Below are 21,839 nucleotides of genomic sequence, written 5' to 3' on the forward strand. Positions count from 1 at the left end.
AGCGAACCAGGGACCTTGCTCTGAGGCAACAGCGCTAACCCCTATGAATGGTTTTGAAAAAGCCAGAAATGGGTCCTTATAAATCTGCCTTGATCTCCATCCCAACTGGGAATGCTTCTACATCTACCACTTGGAGTTGGGAAAACATTAAAGAGACACATTTGATTTGCCTCTGTGACCCCTGACAGGTTAATCAAAAGGAAATTGAGGAATGGATGAATTTTATTTATTTTTTTTAATGATAAAAAAAAAATTAACTCAAATTCAAAATGTCACCACCATTTGCTTCAACTGCTTTCTCTTGATTTAACACTTAAAAAATATCAAAATAATTAAGCAAGCCTTTCAAATGGAATCAAATTTAAATTTTCACAGACATTTGACCTTCCTGTCCAGACTCTACTTGTAAAGGCAGACGACCTTTGGAGTCTTTTTTGTTATTATGTGTAAGGGTGGTGAAAGCGCCAGACAACTCACGGCAGCCTAGTGCTAGGTGCCTGTCCTGGGGGCGACAGGTAGGCCTCCGTCTACTCTTTATTGAGGACCCTGATCTTTTCTGGGGAGGCTCCTGGATTCACAAGCAAAGGCAGGGATGACCCCACTGATGGCTGTTTACCTTAAGGTGCTGCTTCACCTTTAGCACAGCCACCTGACCATGTCAGGACAGATGCAGGAGAGTCAGATAGTGCTTGCCACACTGAATCTGTTTTTCTCTTGTGCTGACTCTCAGCGATACAGATGGCATTTCATTGCACAATTTGATCAAAAACTGTTATTATTTTTTGTGTATTTTTTCCATCTTTATGTAGCTTTTTCACCCTTCATCCCACGTCCACAGACAGATTGAAAGTATCTGTTTTTTACTGTTTATTCAAAGAAATACAGTGTGTATAATACATTTTGTCATCAAGTGCAATGTAGTCAACATGGCATCATCCATATAAAACCATTAACCCTTTAAATACTTACATTTATAATTACATATTAACAAATCCATTTTAAGTGTTGTGGATCAACATTATTTATAAGGATCTGATTGTTTAAATGGCCCTGATTCTAAGTGCTGATCTTAAGTTTTAAACTATTTTCATGAAAAATCTGATTGTAACAATCAATATCCATAGTGCAAGACTTTTTTCTTCAAATGTTTTCATTCTCTGGTTGTCCTTCAAGGTGCAAAATGTCTGAGGTTTGTCTCACCCACTGGGAACAGTTTTCCTCAAACCACTAATAAAGGCATGCCAGTAAAAGAAGACAACTGCATTTAAAGTATTTATAATAAATTGAAGAAGTTGTGTTTAAGCGTCTGTTGCTGTGAGAGGACTTGGAGGACATTGGGCTTCTAATCGTTGTATGGATGGGGGTCTCTTTGGTGTTTTGGCCGAGGCAGGGATGTCTGTGAACACTACTGAGCGACCGTCAGGGCAGACTAGGACGCTAGAGTCAGCCTCGCATTTTGTGGTTCTGCTCGGCCACAAGGCCTCAGTAGAACTGGGCCTTATTCCAAGACCACCTGGGGAAAGAACTTCTGTGTTCACCAACGACGCCTGACTCATTTTGATCAGCATGTCCAATGACTGCTTACGGCTCTCCAATGAGGCCTTCATCGCCTTCCTCTCGCTCTCGTTCTCTTCTTCCTCCTTTTTCTCCTCCACCTCCTCATCCTCATCCTCTGTCTCTGTCCCGTTGTCTTTGAGGTTAACATCCTCTCTGATGCCATGGTCAGCAGCAGAACCTGTCGAGCCCCTCTTGACTGACAGGTCAAGAGGCCCATCACTTTGGCGAGCAGTCCGCTCCAGTGCCTGGTGGATGTGGGAGAGCTCGCTGCGGATTTTGCTCAGGTGTTCCCAGAGGTGGCGCTGAGCTGGGAGGTCTTCCTTCTCAAGGTGGGAAATTTTGCGTTCAGCCTCCTGGTACTCCTGCAAAGCATTGGAAAGGTCACCAAGGAGAGTCGCCACTGACTGTGAAGACCCCTCCTCCATTGTTTGGATAGCAGTTGAGTCCTGGCCATTGGGGGCGGCGCTGGTAGACAGAGAGGACGTTTCATTGTTTAGACTGGTGAGAGCATCGTTGTACCACAGTTCAGTGGGCCGAGTCTGGAGCTGAGCATCCTGTAAACTAAAACCGAGAGAATTTTAGGGCTTTTCCAAGTGTTAATTTGGCAGATCAGGAACTATTAATCTATCACATCTTCATATAGCACCAAAAATAGTTATGATATGTCAAAATGGAAAAGGTTTTGTGATAGTATTTAAAGGGATTTTTAATTAAAGACCAATGACAAGATTACACTTCAGTTTGATTGGCAGAAGCTTGAAACACAGCTCACTGATGGAAAGCCATCTAATTAACCCTTATATTGTAAGTCTTCATTATAAAACTGTTATCCTTGATTATCCCAAACAATTACAGATGTGCACTAAGATAAGATAAGATGTTCCGTTATTAGTCCCACAAGGGGAAATTCCACTACCTGATGCTTGTATTACTTCAAAGAAATACAGTGTAATAATGAACTTAAATATGATTTTTTACCTTCCAGGAAAGAGAAGTTTGTCTGCTGTCATGTTCAGAGTGGATGCTGTCTGAATATTCTTCAAGAGGTCCAAAGGGAAGCCCAAAGCTTGCTTCTTCTCTGCAGGTGTCTCATGGTTGCCCAGCGGAGCCCCTGTCCTCTTCATGCCCCAGCTTGCTTTACCCTCCTTGGCTGTTGCCTGTGGTTTTTCCCCTGCCCTGTAAGCCTGGTCGGTGGGATCCCGTTGAGGTGAAACCCAGCCAGCTGGGTTGACTGCAGAGGTTCCTGGTCTTAAGGCGGGCACTTTCCACAGATTCACTTTAGGCTGGAAGTTAGATAGTGGGTTTACTTCAAGACTGTTTGTGGATGCCTTCAGGACTTTGCTGGCATCCCCCTGACTGGAGGCCGTCCCGAATGTATGCTCACATAGGAAGGGGTAGTAGAGGCGAGGGGTGATAAGAGTTCTGTCTGTGTGGGTGCCAGAGGCCGGATGCATCAGTTGAGCAGCTGATGCTAAGAAGGGAAGCTGGGCAAGCTGTGCATGTGTTTGTGCGGTGACACTCGTGGCTGCAGCAGGGATAGCCGAGTTCATATAGGAGAAGAGACTAGGACTGATGGGGTAGCCCACCCCGAGCATTGACAGGTTGAGTCCAGTGGGATCCTGGTAGTCCACCAGGTTTGGAGGAGGAGGGTAACAAGGTATTGAAGCACTCACTCGGGGCTGAGCACCCTCAGCTTTAGCCTTAGTGTGGCTGGATGCTAGTAGCCGCCACTGCTCGGACAGTAAACCAGGAGCAGTCAGACATGTCTTGGACAGCTTGTACTGCTTCAGCTGAGCCTCTACCTCTACTGAGCGTGCTCGTAACAGCTGATCCTCCAGGGAGAGCATGTCAGCCATCAAAAACTCAGATTCTGGTTGTTTAGTTTTCTTTGTAGCACATTCAGTAGGGTCTTCTTTGTGGTTGTCCCCAGTGCTCTCTTTTGTCAGCCCAGGGACCTCTTCTCCCTCTCCTCGTCCACCCTCCTCTTCATCTTCTGGTCCCTGGCTTACCCTATCCTCACCTTCGTCCTCCACGACCCTGCGCTGTCTTTGTCTCTCCTCAGTCCCCGTCACCTGCTCTAACCCATCTTTCCCATTAGCATGAATGCCATGTGCCTGCTGAAAGGGCCGTAGCTGCTCTGGGTGCAGAATGTTTCCTTTCTTGTATGGCCAGTCTGACTCTATGAGCAGAGAAAGGGAGTTTTTGCACAGGCTGTACTTCATATGGTTGTACAGGTGGGACTTCTCCATGCAGGTGAAGGGGCACTGGAAACACTTGTAGTTGTAGGGTTTGCCCCATGGTCGGGGAATATAATGAGGCTTTTTAGGCTTCCGTTCCTTGTGTTTGCTGGCAGATGTCACTTTACAGGTGTCATCCTTAGACATGATTGCTTCTTGGTGTTTGAGACTGTTTTAAAATGTTGGCAATAGAATTCTAGATTTTCCCTTTTTTCCTCGGGTACGTTTCATTGGATGCAGGTGTTTCCCTGATATTGTACGTAGATGAAATAGAGCATTTCTTGAACCTGTAAGAACAGAAAACAATATTGTATAAAGATCAGGTAAAAGATAAAAATTTCCACAAAATGACAAAAAAACAGAAAATTCATTTTAAACTACGAAACCACACATCGTTCCTCTCCTTGTATTGCCTGTGACATACTGCAAGGTTAGATTTTTGGTCCACTTTCTATTTATATGCTACCATAAGGTTCTATGATTCAGAGTCAAAATCTCTCTTTCTATATTTTTTGCTGATGACACACATATATACCTTCCCCTGAGACCTGATGATCCCCTTAGCCTAGCTGCTGTTTTTAGTTATCTCCGATCATAAATAATGGATGACCCAAAGTTTTAAATGAATCAAAGCTGTAGATCCTCAAGATGGGGAGCTCCTGGCTGTTCCAAAGTCAAGACTAAAATCTAAAATCTATCCTGGAAAAACTTATTCATTCATTAATCTTCTTTTGCCAGGACTAATTTCCCTATTTTCTGGTATCACAAACAAATCACTCTACTGCCTCCAACTGGCCCAGAACGCAGCAGCAAGGCTTTTAACTCGTTTTCACAGATGACATTACACCATGCCTTTTCTCGCTTCTCTTTACTGGCTCCCTGTCACTTTTAGAATTGATTTTAAGACTTTCACTTTTAAAGCTCATATGGGTCTAGCCTCAGGTTACATTTTTAAAATGTTGACCCCATATGAGCCAAAGTGCAACCTTAGCTCCTCGGTGTTTGTGCCCAGGTGAGCTAACATCATTGATATGTTTGTATTGTCTAGAAACTCCCTTTTTATTCGTTTTTCAGATATGTCCGCCTTTTTTCACAAAAAATGTTTTTTCATTGTGTTTTTCTACTCTGGGTTAAGCTGTTGGTCACATTGCTTGACACTTCCCCCACTGGTGTTGGTATTGCTATGTTTCGTCTGTATCTGTTGGCTTAGAGAGAACGGATGAAAAAACAGATGATATGAAGCTAGAGTATGGACAGAAAGTATATGTTCAAAGAAATGAGCCTTGAAGGTGATTGGTGGTTTCATTGCGTCTCGACTTTGGAACAACCTGACCTAGGAGATAATGACTTGCAGATTTAGTCATGTCATTTAAATCACTATTCAAAAGTCACTTTCATAGACTTGCTTTTATGTGTTTTCCCCTTTTAAATATTTCATTATCTCTATTACTCCTTTTTTATTCACTCTGTTGCTCTCAATGTATTCTATCTTTTAATACCCTTCTTTAGTATCCCATGTTTATTTACATTTTAATTCACTTACCTGTCCACTTTTCTCTTTATCTGTTCTCAATCCTTCTATTTTTGTTTCATCCCCACTGATCTGATATCAACCTATTCATCTTCATGTCTTTGTTTTAATATATATTCAATTCTCCCTCTCTTTCATATCTTATGATTATTATTATTAATAATAATCTTAATAATTATTCTTATTTCTCAATAAAAGACAGGCCTTGCACAGATGAACCCAGGCTCACTTGTGTTTGCACTGAAGGGTGCCGTATATCATTAAGCCCATATGTGTATCATAAGAGCACATTTGTTGTCTGCCTAAGTTGAGCATTGCCACTAACCTAACTGCAGGGAGGCCCACGCTGCTCCTTTCTCACTGTACCTGCCACTATTCATTAGTTCCAGTGCAGCACCAGGCGCTTGCAGGGTCCAGGGCTGGGGGGCAAACAGGGCCGTCATGGGGGACTCTGCACCTGTGCAGGGCGGCCTTAACAACACTTAAAGGCCTGCTTGAGTTCGGGACCGGACCCTCACAGGCGGGCTACAGGCACAACGAAGGCCAGGCTGAGGGTTGCATAGAAGAGTTGGGGGTTTGAGGCCTGGTTCTTAATGAGAGCCTGGCTTCATGCCTAAAGGGCGTCATTAGTGCCAGGACTGGGATCTGGGTCAGGACATGGTGCAGAAGTTCAGCTGAACTCTGTCTCGTCTCACAACCTCTGCATTAAGAGATTGCATGATAGGCAATCATTACATTTTGAGCACATAACTACATGTGTCGTATGAGACATACGGAGCTCAAATAATAACTTGAAATATTGTGATTCATGATTTTGCTGCATTTTTCTTTATCCCAAATCTGTCTGTGTAAATCTTTCATCAATTTCAACACTGTTTTGCTTCATGCATGATTTTGCAAACAACCATGGTTGTCAAAATGTTTGATTGTTTGATACTTGTAATAAACTTTAACATGATTCAATCTGTTTTTATTTTAAAAATCAATTAAAAAGTAACAAAGCGTTTTAGTACATTTATCATGAGTTGCAGTACGGAAAGGAATAAATTGATAGAAAATTGCAAAAAAAAAAAAAATCATGCACAAGTTGAAATTGCAATTTCTAGCTAAAGAGAAGTGACCCAATTTTTTGCTGTTTGATTTTGAAATGTGTAATACCAAAGTTTTCAGATTGATCTTGACAACCCTAGAGTTTCAAGTTGACTGTTTTTTCACATTCTATTTATTGTAAACCGCCTGAAAAGATCTGTCTCCTGTGTTTTTATCGGCCCATTATTGATTGCATTAATTTAACAAAACTCTCTTCTCTAATACCCTCAGATAAATCGAAGCATCGTGCAAGTAGGAGTTTTAGTTCTTTTGTTCAATTACAGAAACTTTCTGATCTTCTAAGACTTGCAGCCAGGCCGACGGCTGAACCCCGCAGTGAAAGAAGATGTGAGGAGAAGTGCGCTCCTCAATTTGAAACACTCTGCTTTGAGGGCTTTTATTTTGTCTTTTTCCCCAGGTTATTCACAGATGAAAGTCTGTGTGATGTTCCGGGCTCTACGCTGAAGTGAAAAAGATACATCTCAACCTCAGACCGCTCCTGACAAAGTTTGGAGATGATGGCCGGTGAAGCAAACACAGGTGATGGATGGACGTTAACACCGAGGGACAGCAGACAACCTCATCTATAAAAGCCACAGCATGAACAGTGACGATGAAAGACGCAGTGAGACTAACACACACTGGCAGGCTGTTGCCAACCGCTCTCCCAATTGGACCCTCCGAATTTGCTCGTTTAGCAGCCATCCATTTGATTGGTTCACTTGTCCGCCTCAGGGCTCTGACCTGATCTTTGAGCTCATAATGGAGCCTAACAGCTGCTGCTACGATCCAATCAATAAAAATCATTTTTACAGTAGTGTTTTTTTCCTCTCCTGGCCACTGCTATCTGCTCTGCTCTCCACTGACTCTGCACTGTGGCCCCCCTGTTGCCCCATATCCAAACCCTGCGGTCTTGTTTGAAGCTTTTAGGGCTGCTGATCAAACAAGCCAAACCGCTTGAACATCTATTGTTGCAATTAAGGAGGTTCACCACACTAAAAGCTCTGACAAGTTACATGCAATAGCAACCGCACCACTGACAGCTCCACGGGACGGGCTGTTTGAACGCTAGGCAAATGCACATAGAGGGGAAAGGATTTTTAAGCGGACAGGATATTTGAATAAAAACTTAAATTTAAGAGTTCTACCTTTGAGCTGTTGTCTGGGCGATATGCAGGTTTTCTGAAAAGAAGATAGAGAACAAGATTCAAATGTTTTTGCTTTCAGGGTTTTTTTTACATTTGAAGTATGAGATGGAAACATGTCTTTCAAATTTGTTACACTTAAAAATTAGCTTGAAAAATAAAATAAAAAAAGATCTTTAATTTAAATGACACTTTAGAAACAATATTGCATTTTGAATGCAGTTATGCTGCTTCAGATGAGGGATACAGTTATGAAAGAAATTTACTTTTGATTGCAAAAAAATGCATTTAAGCCCACTTTTAGTTCTACACTGCAAATGTGGAATAATGGTAATGTAAGATATAAAATTATACATTGGATTGGAAATAAAAGAAAATGAAGCTGAGGAACACTTAGCTTTTTATTTTAAATGATTTGTTAGGTAATACAAACTAAAATATTTAGTTAGTATTCAAATGTAATTGTAATAAACTAACCATCTTTGATGTAATTAGTTAAGTTAAAGATAGAAATGTCTTCCTCCTTACCTCTGAGTGTCCCGCTGTGTCTGTCACTCTCTCTGCAGCCACTCTGAGGTTCAGCGCGTCCCGCTCAAACAGGAGCGCAGCAGCGACTGTGCACATATATATTGACTGGGAGCTCTGCCCCCAGGCGCTACAATACAGCAGCACCCCCTCCCCTCTCCCTCTCTTCCCCCGCTGGATTGTCAAACGGGGTCTCCACCTTGCAGCCAGGATGCAGCAGAACAACTTACACAACACTGGAAAGGTTAGTACGGTTAGGGCTTCATAGGGCACATTTCTTCAGGGATAGTTCTGCTGTTATGAGGTCAGTTTTTTCAGGTACAACCATTTTCTGTTTGTAGAGAGAGACAGACATATTTGATTCTGTTTGTCTGCAGCATCAAGGTGAGAAACTGAGAACATTTACTTTGACTTTTTTCAGTGTTTTATCTTAAATATAGCACATAGCTGCATCTCTACTCTGATTTATAGTTTTGTTTGAGTTTTTGACAAAACATCAAACATGATCAGAGGAAGCAGATAAAACATTAAAGGTTCATTGCAAAAAATCATGTGGTACCTATTAAGTTTTTAAAAATCTAAAAGAAAATGCATAATAAAACTGTTTAAATATTTTTTTTTAACCCTGAGAGCCAATTTAATTTTATGTCTTGTTTGAAATCAATTTTGATTAGGGAAAGTAACAGCTTTTAAAATAAGAAATTTAGGAATATGGATAAAATGCTTTCATCACACTAAAACGTGACATTTTACTATTTGAGTTTCAGTCGACATTTACTCAACACTTTGTTTTTGATATATCCATCAATCTATCCATCGGTGTCTCAGCTTTAATCCAAAAAAGGCCTTTAAGTTAGTTCTATATTTTTAAACCCTGGAAAAATTAAAACGCACCACTGCGCAGGATTTCTTCTCATGTCCTCAGGTTTTTTAAAGATTTCCACAGCTTTTTTTTCACTCTATCGCTGTAGATAGAGGAATATTAAGCATTTAAGCACAATTTATAGTCACAATTTTCATCACCCTTTCTTGATTTTTTTTTTTTTTTTTGCAATGCATTTTATGAATGACACATTAGAAATGTATTTTCTTACAGTGAGGATTCTGTCATCAGGCATTAACAGCACAGTGTATTTCTTTATAGCACCACTATGTTCTTGAAATGTTCGTACACTTTTGCATGCTCTCTATGGTTCCCTCTGTTAGCCGAGCAGGCTGGGTATCTCTCTTCTTATGTGTAGCTACATGAGGTGAAGTTTATCTGGTTTTTGTGTTAGGAGCATCTCCTAAATGATAGTATGTTTTACGGGACACTGGATGGGTTACTGCATGAGCTGTAATCTAACCTCCACAGGCAATGACTGACATATTGTTTCCTGACAGTTATTTACTTTCCCTTCTCTTGCACTTGACCTTTCATTATCCCCCCTTTGTCTCTCACTCACATCTGACTCCTTCATTTTGTCTTCTTCTCCAATTTCTCAATCTCCAGTACTTTCTTTCCCCCTTCCCTCTTGCTCCATCTCTGACTCTCCTCGCCAGTAGCCAGCTCTGGGTCATCTTCAGGTTCTTCGTTACCCTCCTCTGGCTGGGTGGGAGGCGCGCATGTGAGCCCCTTTGAGAAATGTCAGTGTCCGTGTGCTGGGAAAGTCGGGGGCCCTTCACGAGCCATCAGAGCCGCTGTCACGTCGAGGCGGCCAAATGGAGAGTGACAGGCCGCTCCAACGAGCCTAACCATCTGTACCAAATGTGACAGCAGGGGAAAGAGGATGTCTGGTAAATCAGGAGGAACGACAGGAGCACTGTGACATGGAGGAGGAAGAGGAGGAGATGCAGGAGAAAGATCCTGCTCTTCTTTGAGCACAGGCTCACGGGAGATGGTGTCAGTTGTTTTTCCAAGAGAGTAAAAAGCTGTTTCTGTCCGACTGCAGATACAGTGTCACTTTCTACTGACAGCAGAGAGTGTGTGAAGTAATGACTGATTTCTTAACCTCTCAATAGCTTCTTTATTGGATTCACAGATCTTTCATGGTTTGAGGAGAGATTGTTAGTTTTAGATTCCTGTTCTTTAAGGCTGCATGAGGTCTGAGCTTATTCACTGTTCCTAACACTTGCCCCTACTTCCTCAAACTCTTACAAATGTAATTTATATCCTAAAAGAAATGTTTAAGCTTCCCTACATTAAAAAGAAAAGATGATGTGGACATACAAGATCACTAAGGGGACAAACTTATATCAAAAGTACAAATTAATCAATATGACAGATGTAGTTGCTCTGTTCAGCTCTGCCCAGATTCACTGCTTATGTCTTCTTTTGAATGGAGGACTCAAAGGGTCCTTTGTAGATGACGTCACACAGCATCAGAAAACACTCCTTCAGGTAAAAAAAGAAATGGCAGCAGGCAGGAATTAAAAAAGCTTCCATCTAAAGCTTGGACGAGTGGTTTCACATAACACTCATGTATGGCCTGCTTGCACAAAGCAGTTCAGTCCAGTTTTGTCATGGTTTAGCACATTAAACTCTGATCTTGCCATGTGTCCTCAGCTGATGTCCGTCTAACTAACCTCCACCCTCGCTCGATGTAACAGAAAATCCTTGTCTTTTAGGAGATCCCGATCATTTGGCTGAGCTCAGCAGAGCTGGTTGTTTGGCTCCCAAATGACTCTTCATCTGGTACCAGTTTGGCTTTTTAGATGAGAATCAAGTACCAACAAATGATGTAGGAAAGGAAACTGGCACTCAAACAGGAGCTAGCTACCATTGCCAAACTGAAAGAGCTGTTTTGTAGCACAGGCTTGTTCATGAACGGCTCATCATCTCTCAGTGGCTTACCCCACAAAGTTTATTAGGTTGATAGTACATCACCATTTCAATCAAAGCATGTTTGTGACAAAATTAGGATTTTTTGATACGCTAAAGGGGCTCAGCTAGCCTCTTAGCTCTGTACAAGACTCTTCTAGACTCTTGTCTCCCTTCATCTGACTTAGCAACGCTAGACACTAGGAGGCCTGCAAGGATTGAGTATTTGTGATATTGATCGCTTCCATGCAAAGTTAGTCTGTGGTTAAAACAACACTTTTTTTGAAGTGTAGGAATCGTATTCAATTTGTGTAGAAATATTCTAATAATTGCAGAGTAGGGCTCCATTTGGAGCTGTAAAGTACTAAGTTTCCCATTCATTCCTAATTGCTGTCCACCACTTTCTGACCCCTAACAGACATTCAGAGTCACGTGATTGCGAACTTCCTATATGGTGGATTTTCCTAACAGTAACCCTAACCCTAACTGTGTTTATTTCAAGGATGAATTTCACATAATGAAGGAGAAAAGCTGTTAAACAGCCTCTGTGTATCCAGGACTCCATTACAAATCACCTGGACCTGCTCTTACATGTAAATAGTCTCTAAATTTGACCTTGTATTGTTCAGAAAGTGTCATATCTGTAAAAGGTTATGAATCACATAAGCCTTTCAAGAAAAAACATCTTCCAGTTGTTGTGAATGAAGTGGATATCACTCAAGGCCTTGCTGCCCTGCCCTACCTGGTTTCAGTCTTCAGTCAAACTGTCTTTTGCCCACTTACTATGTTTACTTTGAGCAGGGAAAGTATGAAAATGAAGATGCAGAGTCTTGCAGTGTGAGCACAGAACTCTCCTGGCGAGTTTGGAGTGTTGCGGGTCCTTCTGGAGCAGCATCTGGGGCGGCTGACAGGAGCACTCTATTACCACTCAGAGAAAGGAACCTGAGGGCTGCAACAACACTGCTACCAGGGAGATCCAGCTGTGCACATGCCTCTAAACACCCACACAAAGACACATCCAAACTCAAGCAAATTAAGGAGGAATCTTTGACACATGCAAACGACATCAACTAAGACGGACTTTGTGGTTTAATAACAATACGCTCAGACAGGAATATGCACGAGTTTAAAAGCGACTTCTAACCCAGGGTGAATCTTCTTTCCACTGCCTGACTTTTAGGCCTGAGGTGGAATAGCTAACTGCTCCTCTCTTAGCCTGTGCTGCTGGGCACATTAACTAAACTCATATCGCTCTCAGCAACTATCAATTATTCACTAGCCCCTTCCTCTCTTTCCCGTCTTTTCTCCCATTTTCAAAGGAGTACAACTCCAACAGCCATTTCCAGCTTCAACATGCTCTCTCTAGGTGTGTTTTATAACTTTAGATTGTCATTAGAATCTTAAAAATATTCTTTTACATGCTAATAGCCGTCTTACATCATTGTTGCAATAATACAGTTTATTCACTCTGAGGCATCTCTATATATAATTGAACTACTTTCCCAAACTTTGGAGAAGAAGAGACAATCAAGTGTTTTTTTGTGTTTTTCTTACAGGCACGTTATCAGTCCTGGAATACATGGAGCTTCAGTGTTTTGCATAAGGATGCTTCTGCTGGAGTTAACCTTTAAACAGCAGCCTAAACCAAGGATCTCTAAGCAGATGCAGTTTCTGGCTTGGTCTTTGCATCTTGACTGGTCATGGTTTTGATTATAATTCCTCTTCAGAGTGAGTTGTGCAAAATGTAGAGAGGTCTATGTCACTTATGGACAATGGAAAACATTTTTTTTTTTTTTTTGCTGCAATTTGACCAAAGAATTCTTTTTCTTAATCCCAGGTATGAGACCGCTCCACAAGGCCTTGCATGTTTTCCTGAAGCACAGTACAGGTATTATTAAGCAGTCTCATAAGATTTGTTTGCTTTTTTCTCTGCCTAGTGTAAGAGAGAATTGACACCACTCACATGTTTACTGAGTTTTCACAATCCTGAAAATTTTCCAACATTTTTGAGGTGGGCTGCATGTGGGAACACAAATTGATGTATTCACCGAAACGTTTTTCCTTGTGAAATGTTTAAACATGAAGCTGAAGCGAGCTGATGTGTGGATGCAGCAGGAAATATTCAGGAAGATTCAGGGTCTGAAAGTGTGCATGGGTGATGACCTCACTTCTCCAGCATGATAGTCATGTAATGAAATGGTAGTGAAGTATATTCTCTTCCACTCGTTGGAGGGTACTGTGAATATGTCCAATTAGATGGCATGAAGGGCAAACTGTCAACATGGTGTCAGCACCGTTGCCTGCTCTGCTATTTTAATGTCAGCCTTTGTGTGTCATGTCAGGGGAAAAAAAATCTCTACAGTTTGGGAAGGCTGCACCCACACCTGAAATCTTCCTGAGTTTCTTGTTCACATGCACCTCACAGTGGGAGACTGGCTCTGTCAGACCAGGAACTGGAGGTCCCAGGCAGCAAGACACAAAAAGAAGGATTCAGGAATGGCAAACAGAGCAGCAGAGTTTGACGCTATGCCAACTTTTTTGCAGTCTTTAGCAATGAGACATGTACAACCCCAATTCAACTGAAGTAGCATCCCCTCTTTTAACAACAGTCTGTAAACTTGAGAAAGTGAGGACACCAGTTGCTGAAGTTTTGGGAGAGGAATGTTGTCCCATTCTTGTCTGATGTAGAATTCTAGCTGCTCAACAGTCCTGGATTTTCTTTGCCTGATTTTTCCTTTAAAGGGATACTTCAACATTTTGGCAAATTCGTCCATTGCCATAATTCCTATGGTCTTAGTAATAGGTTCGTTACCTTCAGTTGTCGGTGCAAGCTATTTTTAGATCGCTGCTGCCGAGTTTGGACCTGCTGTGCCAACTCAATGTAAGCAGACGGTATTCTTGCTTTCCCTCATCAAACTCATCAAATACACAATCCAACAACTCCAAAACGCTCTCCTGGACAAGTTGTGACCTGCACATTCACCACGCTATGAAATAATAATGTATACTTATTAGGGCTGTCAAAGTTAACGTATTAATATTGCGTTAACTCAAATTACTTTTAACGCCGCTAAACTTTTTTGTCGCACGATTAACGCATGCGCGTTCTGTATGACCCTCGACCCATCCTGTAGTTTGGAAGACCAGGAAGTGGCGCTGTTGTGATGCGGTACAAGCGAGCAGAAATGGATAAAGGACGGAGACTTCTGAATGACAGGTTCAGCTTTCAGATCATGTCAGATAAGACTTAAGTTATTTTCTCCTACTGTTGACATGAACGGAGTTACAGGAAGTTCGTAGAGTCTTATAAAGCCCGCACCACTCGCTGGCCATGCACGCCGCTAATGCAGAGAGCCGCCCCCCCTCGCCATGCTGGATTTGTTTACAATGGAGACACTCAGACGACTCTGCAGGGATGGACTCGCAATCTGGCATACCGGACATTTCCCGGTGTGCCGACGCACTTTTGGGCCAGTATGATTTATTCATTTATTTAGGCTATTATATCTGCCATGAACCGGCACCACAGCTGCGCTATTGACTGTTGACTGGTCCGATCACGTCTCCTTAAGGTCCGCTCTCATCCCCACGCAGCTACTGCTTGAAAGTGAAAGTATTCGGAAAAAACCGACACTTACTAAAACGATCGACTGGAACTGAAAATAAACGCCAAATTTAAAAAACAGTCAATCAAGATGCTGCAAAACTGTCAAAGACTCTGCAGTCCCTATAGGAGATTGTCTGATGCATGGTGAATGTACAGCTGCATCATGAGGAGAAGGAGAGCAGAGGTTAGTGAATGAGCTCTGTAGAGTATCATAATATAAGCTGAAAGCATTATTAGACTGTGGGTCTCCTTTATTTAGGAAGAAAAAAATGGTTTTAGATTAAATCTGTAGCTCTTCTATGATCTGAAGAATGAAGAGATGGTTAAGTCCTCTTACTACACCTTAAAAGGTCTCCACTGAGACTTCTTTTACTTTGTGTGTTCATGAGTTTTGAAAAGAGGCTTCACATGTGTGTTTATTGACATCATTCCAGTAAATCTACTGGACTGATGACAGTCATTTCTTACTGTCAGCATTTGTTTTACATTTGGACTACATTTTTTAGTTTGAAAGTAAAAATATGATAAATAATAGCAGACATTTTTAAGTAATTACTTGCTTTTTCTCTTGAGCAGGGCAGATGTGTCCACCTTACTCACATCAGAACAGTGAAACACCATTAGATGTGTCTGTGCCTTACTGCTGAGCTCTCAGCAGAGACTTGACTTCCTTGTCCATGTGTGATAATGAGATCTGTTGTTCGGTGTTCAGCTGCTGAGAACAGAGAAGTAACTTCTAGAAGTCTAAAGTTTGACTCTACATTGTGGTATTATTCAGTAATGTTACATTAAGGTCAGTATCTCCATCTGTTGTGGCTTGCTGGGCTTGAGTTTACCATGTTATGCTCTCAGCATATTTTTGCAGCGTTCAGTATCTTTGAGCTCAGACTAGAGAATTTTCTGGACTTTATCTGTTGTTTTGGGTTGTTGACATGAACAAACATTTGCATAGAGAAATAATTTTTGTCCACTTGTGTTGATAAAGCTTGAGAAATAGTACTGTGAGGTAAATTTAGAATAGACAAAAAAAGTGTGATTAATTTGCAATTAATAATGAGTTAACTATGGAGTTTGTGAGATTAATCGCAATTAAAAATTTTAATCTATTGACAGCCCTAATACTTATGTAACATTACAACACATGAAGCAAATACTTGGAACTATTCCTTGAGTGAACCACTGGGCGGAGTGACACAGTGCAGCAGCCATGAGTGTAGTTCCGGCTTTGCATTTAGCTTTAAAACATCTCCGTCTCGTAATGTTCCATGAATATTTCATAGCTTGGTGAATGTGCAGGTCACAACTTGTCCACAAGAGCGTTTTGGAGTTGTTGGATTGTGTATTTGATGAGTTTGATGAGGGAAAGCCCGAATACCGTCTGCTTGCATTGAGTTGGTACAGCAGGTCCGAACTCGGCAGCAGCGATCTAAAAACAGCTTGTACCAACAACTGAAGGCAACGAACCTATTACTAAGACTATAGGGATTATGGCAATAGGCGAATTTGCCAGAATGTTGAAGTATCCTTTTAAGACGTGGCAAATGTTTTCTATTGGTGAAAGGCCTGGACTTAAAGTTGGCCACTTTAGCGTCTGGACTCTTCTACTGTGAAACAATGCTGCTGTGATGGATGTGGTATGTAGTTTAGCATTTTCTTGCTGAAATATGCAAGGCCTTCCCTGAAAGAGAAATTATCTGGAAGGGAGCATGTGTTGGTCTAAAACCTCTGTATACTTTGCAGGATTGGTAGTTCGGTTCCAGATGTGTAAGCTGCCCACGCCATGCAACTAATGCAACATCAGACCATCAGAGATGGAGGCTTTTTACCAGTGCACTGTTAGCAAGCTGGATCGTCCCTCCCCTCTTAAGTATGCAGGAATTTAAAGTTTTTTAAATTTTGATTTATCTGACCAGAGAACAGTTTTCCATGCTGCCTCAGTCCATTTTAATGGACCTTGGCCCAGAGACAGCTGCTTTTCTGGGTCATGTTCAAATGTAGGTTCTTCTTTGCAGAATACAGCTTTAAAGGTCACATATTTTACCTTTTTGAGACAAGTTTATATTGGTGTCAGAGGTCCCCAAAACATTCATGTAAAGGTTGTTGCTGACAAAATACTCCTTTATTGGATTTTTGCATGTCTGGAAAACCCTCTATTTCAGCCCTTCTCAAAACGAGCTGTGTTTGTGAATTTAAATGTTAATGTCTGACTCTGCCCCTGACTACACCCCTCTCAGGAAATGGATTAGGCTCTTCTGATCCTCCTCTCAGCTGCCAGCTGAGAGGAGGATCAGGAGAGGAGAGCTGAAAGGAGGATCAGGAGAGCAGGGTGGAACTTTCCTCCAAGCAGGGAGGGCCAGCCAAACCTGGGGGTGGTGCTAACTCCCCACATGACATCATGGGGGGAAAATCTGAGAACGGCTTTTTTCAGCACACATTTTCTCAAAGCTGGAGAAAGAGACAGGGAGAGTGGATGGATTTTTCTGATTCTTGGGGGGATTGTAGACAGGCAAGGGGTACATATTTTTGTTAGAAAAGCCTGAAAAAGTCTATTTTGCATAATATGTGACCTTTAACTTGCCTTTGTGGATGGCAGGGTGAACTGTGTTGACACACAATGATTTCAACCACAGAATCATCCTTGAGCACAGAGATTTCTCCAGATTCTCTGAATCTTTTGATTATATTTCATACTCTAGATGGAGGGATATTCAAGGTCTTTGGGTTATATGTTGATAAACATTTTTCGGAAATTGTTCCACATTTGTTAGACGTAGTATTTTGCAGATTCGTGACCCTCTGCCCATCTTTAACAACTGAGAGACTCTGCCTCTCTAAAGTGCTCCATTTATATGCAGTAATTTTACTGACCGATTGCCAACTAACCTGATGAGTTGCAAAATGCTCCTCCAGCTGTTTGTCATTAGTCCCACTTACTTTTTCAGCCCTTTGTTGTCCAGTCCCTACTTTTTGAAATGTGTTGCTGCCATCAATCTCAGTTTTTTTGAGCATGGCAATATAATCTGTCAAACCATCAGATAGTTGGGCCTTTGGTCAGATTTTGGTCAGGAGCAAGTTTGGGCGTGCATATCTTGTATTGTCTTAAGGTCACATGAAAAATGGTTGCATTCAAACTCACAACTCACCTCAGTAACTTAGAAAGATTCTACTTAAGTTATTTTAGTTTTGTGTGCAAGTACCAAAAGAATGCTGTCTTTCTATTATTTTGACGAACAGACACAATAGGTATACTGATCTTTTCAACACATAAGCATCTTTGCAACAGCTATTACTTTCATGCCATGAAAGTCTTTTAAGGCATCAGACCCACTTTCCACATCCAAAAGTCTTGGCAAAACAGACGAGTGTCCTTTTCAGAGGTGAACTGCCCCCACAGTATGTCAATGAACAGCGCTGGGAGCACACCATGAGACATTTTCATCTTCACGTTTAAATGAACACACACAATTATACAGAAGAGGGCTAGATATACACTGGCTGTATTCCAAAGTGAAAATACAGCCTTCAATGTGAGCTGGGATGATATCTGAAAAGGGCAGATGTGAACATTCAGTCATCACTGGAGCAATGACTCGTCAGATTTTTCTCTGCAGATATCTACGCCCTTCTCTGTGTCTTAACACGAAATGAGGATGTGGCTTTGCAGTAGAATCAGAAGGTTAGAGGGTTTAATATAATCCTGTCAGAAGCATTCATTTGTAAAGTGATGCAGCTGATACCTCACATCAACTGTTTATCATTCATATCTGTGAGTGTGACGAGAGGTGGAGTTCACACCCGCCACTCTGCTCTGGGTCACTGACAGGAACCAGCTGGTGCCTCGGTCGCCTGCGTTTTCGATCATCATCTCAGTCTCTGCCCTCTGGTTTCCACCAGCTGCCCCCAAACAGACCCGCAGGAGGCGGGGTCTCTATGCCAAGGCACCTGTGGGTGTCACCTGATGGGGGAAAAGCAAGTGGAAATGAAAGGAAGCAGCAGAGTCTGTCAGAGCGCATCAGGACTGCTGTCCATCACAATGCTGACCTTCAGGGTGTGTGCAGGGCTTGTGCATGTGTAAGTCTATCAGCAACTGAGCCAGTGTGTGTTAGTGTGTGCATATTAAGTCACTGACCCACAGGGAGGCTATGTGAGTGTGTGCATATGTTTGTTTATCAATGCAGGGTGTGTGAGAGCATGTGTGTGTGTTAGCGCCTTGATCCCAGAGAGTGAGCGTGTCCATAAACACACAGACCTTCAGGGTGTGTGACAGTCTATCTCAGTGCAGTGATCTGTAGATGATCGCTGCAGTAGCTGGCAGGTCATTGACAACCCTCAGCTCTGAAAGATCCTGTCCTTAACATGTTCTGTCTCTTTAAACTTTCCAACCTTACCCTCAGCCCGCCCACACTAAGTTATGACTTTAACCAGTGATGTGTTTCTGGCCCTCTTTCTTTTTGATTCTGCAACATTGCCATAATGAATTAACCTTGTGAAGCTGATGGTTTGGCCAGATTCCATGTCTGTCATCAGGGAGATCCATCTTGAAATGTTTGTGCTTGGTCCGAGAATGGACCTGACCAATCAGGGTTACTTGTGGAGAACTTGGTAGTAGCTGCAAGGTATGGTTGTTTTACTAGAAGCTGATAGCAATAGCTGCTGCAGGCGTAGCATTGAGCTCAGATGTAGCCATGGTTTCATCAGAACTGGGCCACATTTCTTATTAAAATGAGAGCAAGAACAGCACTGCAGGCTTTTCTTGATGGAGAGATGTTTTTGCTTTTCTCCCGACTTGCTTCAGCATGAGTTTGCTATAGTTACAGGCAGTATAAACAAGACCAAAGATCCATACTGCTTCTCTTGGCACAGAAGGTGTTTTTTTTTTTGGATTTCTCTAACACCCTGCATGGATATTAAAGACATTTCTATATCTCTCTGTAATATTTATGTCTCCACAGATATTTCTGAGGATGGTTGTTACTTCCTCAGGTCAAGCTGTGAGGTCAGGACTGGGGACTCTAGGAGTCTCTCCTCTCTCCCTGGGCTGATAAACTCAATTGTTTGGGTTGGATAAGAGGCTGTTCATTTTTACAGTCAAGGCTGGTTCTTCACAGCATTTGTGTCTGTGAACCTTTCATAGAGACAGTCCAACTCAAGAAGGTTAATACTTGACTTCAGAGAGTGGTGTCTGTGTTTTCATATTTTGGGTTTATGATCAAGCCTACCCACAATTTCCACATTTGTTGACTGCTCCACGCACTGGAGCGCCGCAGGTTTGCTTCGACTGAAGGCGAGCGACCTCACCCACTGGAAGCGTGTGTAGAGATGAATGTGAAATATATCCATGCAGTGGATATATGAAACAGTCTATCTGGCTTGAATCTCCTCTATCTGCATGCCTGTGTAATTTTACACTGAATTCGCAGTGGTGTAATACAGATGTCCTATAGTCACATTACACATAAGTCCACATTCACCAGATATGTCAAGATATATATATCCTTTTTCAAGTTGTAAATAGCACAATTGAATTGCTTTTAATATCTGCCAACAAGATAAGCATGGTTTTACTTTTTGAGTATCTTGAATTGAAGTCTACTAACTAATTTACATAGTATGTCTGATTTCCGGACACTTTACAAGAAAAAAATGTGTGTGTCACTGGTGAATTTGTGGGGGTTGGGCATGATGGAGTACCTTCCAGGGAAATACAGAAAAAAACATTGTCAGATATCTAAAAAGGTGCCCTTCCTGTGGTTACAACTTGGTAAAGTGCCCCCTAAGTTAGACAAAATGTGGTTAAGTGCCCTTTTGGGTGTCCTTCCAATGGTAAAACATGATAAAATTCTCTCAAGGGTACCTTCCTCCTGACTAAACATGACAAAGTGCCATCTAGGGTGCCCTACCAGTGGACAAAATGTGATCAAGCACCTCCTGGGATTCACTCCTACTATAGAAAACTGTAAAGTGCCCTTTAGGAGGCTCTCTCATGGGACACAATGTGAAAAAGGACTCTTTAATACAATCAGATATGCACACTTATTGCTGTGCTACTTTGCTGGCCCCACTGATCCTGTTTTTCACCTCACCTTCTCTTTAAGCCTCTGAAGTGGGCTACTGTCTGTCATGTCACTTGTGTGCCTGTGTGTAGGCAGAAGGGACAAGGGGAGGTGTGGGGGAACCATGGGAATGGGTTTGTGGCCGGATTCTGCAACAGGACAAGCTGTTGTGTTTTGCATTGTTGCAGGGATTTGGAAGAGAACAGGGGGTTCATACAGAAAGCTCGGCAGGCCCAAATACACCCAAAACCCAACAGCAAACACTGCAACCCATAACTAAGAATATTTATAAGGGACCTTACAGAAAAAAGGCCCAGAGTCACCAAAAAGTGAACTTGGCAGCACTTCTGATGCCAGCTCAGCAGCAGGACAACTTCATGCCACCATTACACTTCCATTGTCTGCACGTTCAAAGTACAACAAAGGCTTTCAAGTGCTGCTTTGAGTTGCATCTTATCTGGTCCTGTTTCTTAAACTCCGTATTATAAAGTGTCTATTTAGGTTCTGACTCTTAACCTGACACACCAGCTTGACTGTTTAATACTTAGGATTTTTTTCACGTTCATCAGGGAAACCTCCAGTACAAAGCATTTGGGAAGGGCAGGACTTTTCAAAACATTCTCAGGTGATTGGATGAATGTTCTGTCTGTCACATTTATTATGGGCCAATCAGAGTGACAAAAGAAAATAGCCATAGTTCATGACAGTGGAGCTTGTTTGTGGATAAAATTTATGTCGGGGCTGGTCATGAGTTCAAAAACATCATCACTCCCAAGAGAAGCCTGTGGCTCTTTGCTGTCGTATTAATAAAGAAATGTGGCCTAGTCTTGATAAAACTGCCGCCAACCAAAGCCATTGTATAAACCAGCTTGCTGTACGACTTCCTGTCTGTAACTATAGCAAACCCATGCGAAAGCAGGTTGAGAAAGGGGCAAAAACATCTTTTCAGTCCTGAAAGGCTTTCATTGTTGTTTATTGCTCTTTATTTAACAAAGAAATGTGGTCCAGTTCTGTTAAAGTTAACTGTCACTATACTAGAGCTACATCTGAGCTAACTAAAGCTGATCGGTCAGGTCTGTTTTCAGACCTGGTACAGTCGTATCACAATGAAGACTTGAAGATTGACTTGCCTGATGACGGACTGATGAATCTGGCCAGTCCATCAGCTTTACAAGGTTATCTGACTCTCCAATGTGTTCTTTCTTTAAGTTTTGACTTGACTGTGACTTGACTCTCTCTTAAGTTCTGATTTTACCGAGTATTGCCTCTTGTAGTTTGATCTTACTTATTACTGT

General features: G+C 41.9%; 1 protein-coding gene across 1 annotated transcript; it reads right to left on the reverse strand.

Annotated features, from left to right (window-relative positions):
- Window positions 1–1,298: 1,298 nt before the first annotated feature.
- prr35 (proline rich 35) lies at window positions 1,299–3,941 on the reverse strand. The gene is made up of 3 exons (XM_041816096.1): window positions 2,536–3,941; window positions 1,656–2,118; window positions 1,299–1,547 (listed from the first exon to the last, which is right to left on the reverse strand). Exons 1-3 carry the CDS (start codon window positions 3,939–3,941, stop codon window positions 1,299–1,301), a joined length of 2,118 nt encoding a protein of 705 aa, XP_041672030.1.
- Between the last annotated feature and the right edge of the window lie 17,898 nt (window positions 3,942–21,839).

Source organism: Cheilinus undulatus, linkage group 20 (genome assembly GCF_018320785.1).
Source record: "Cheilinus undulatus linkage group 20, ASM1832078v1, whole genome shotgun sequence".
NCBI lineage: Eukaryota > Metazoa > Chordata > Actinopteri > Labriformes > Labridae > Cheilinus > Cheilinus undulatus.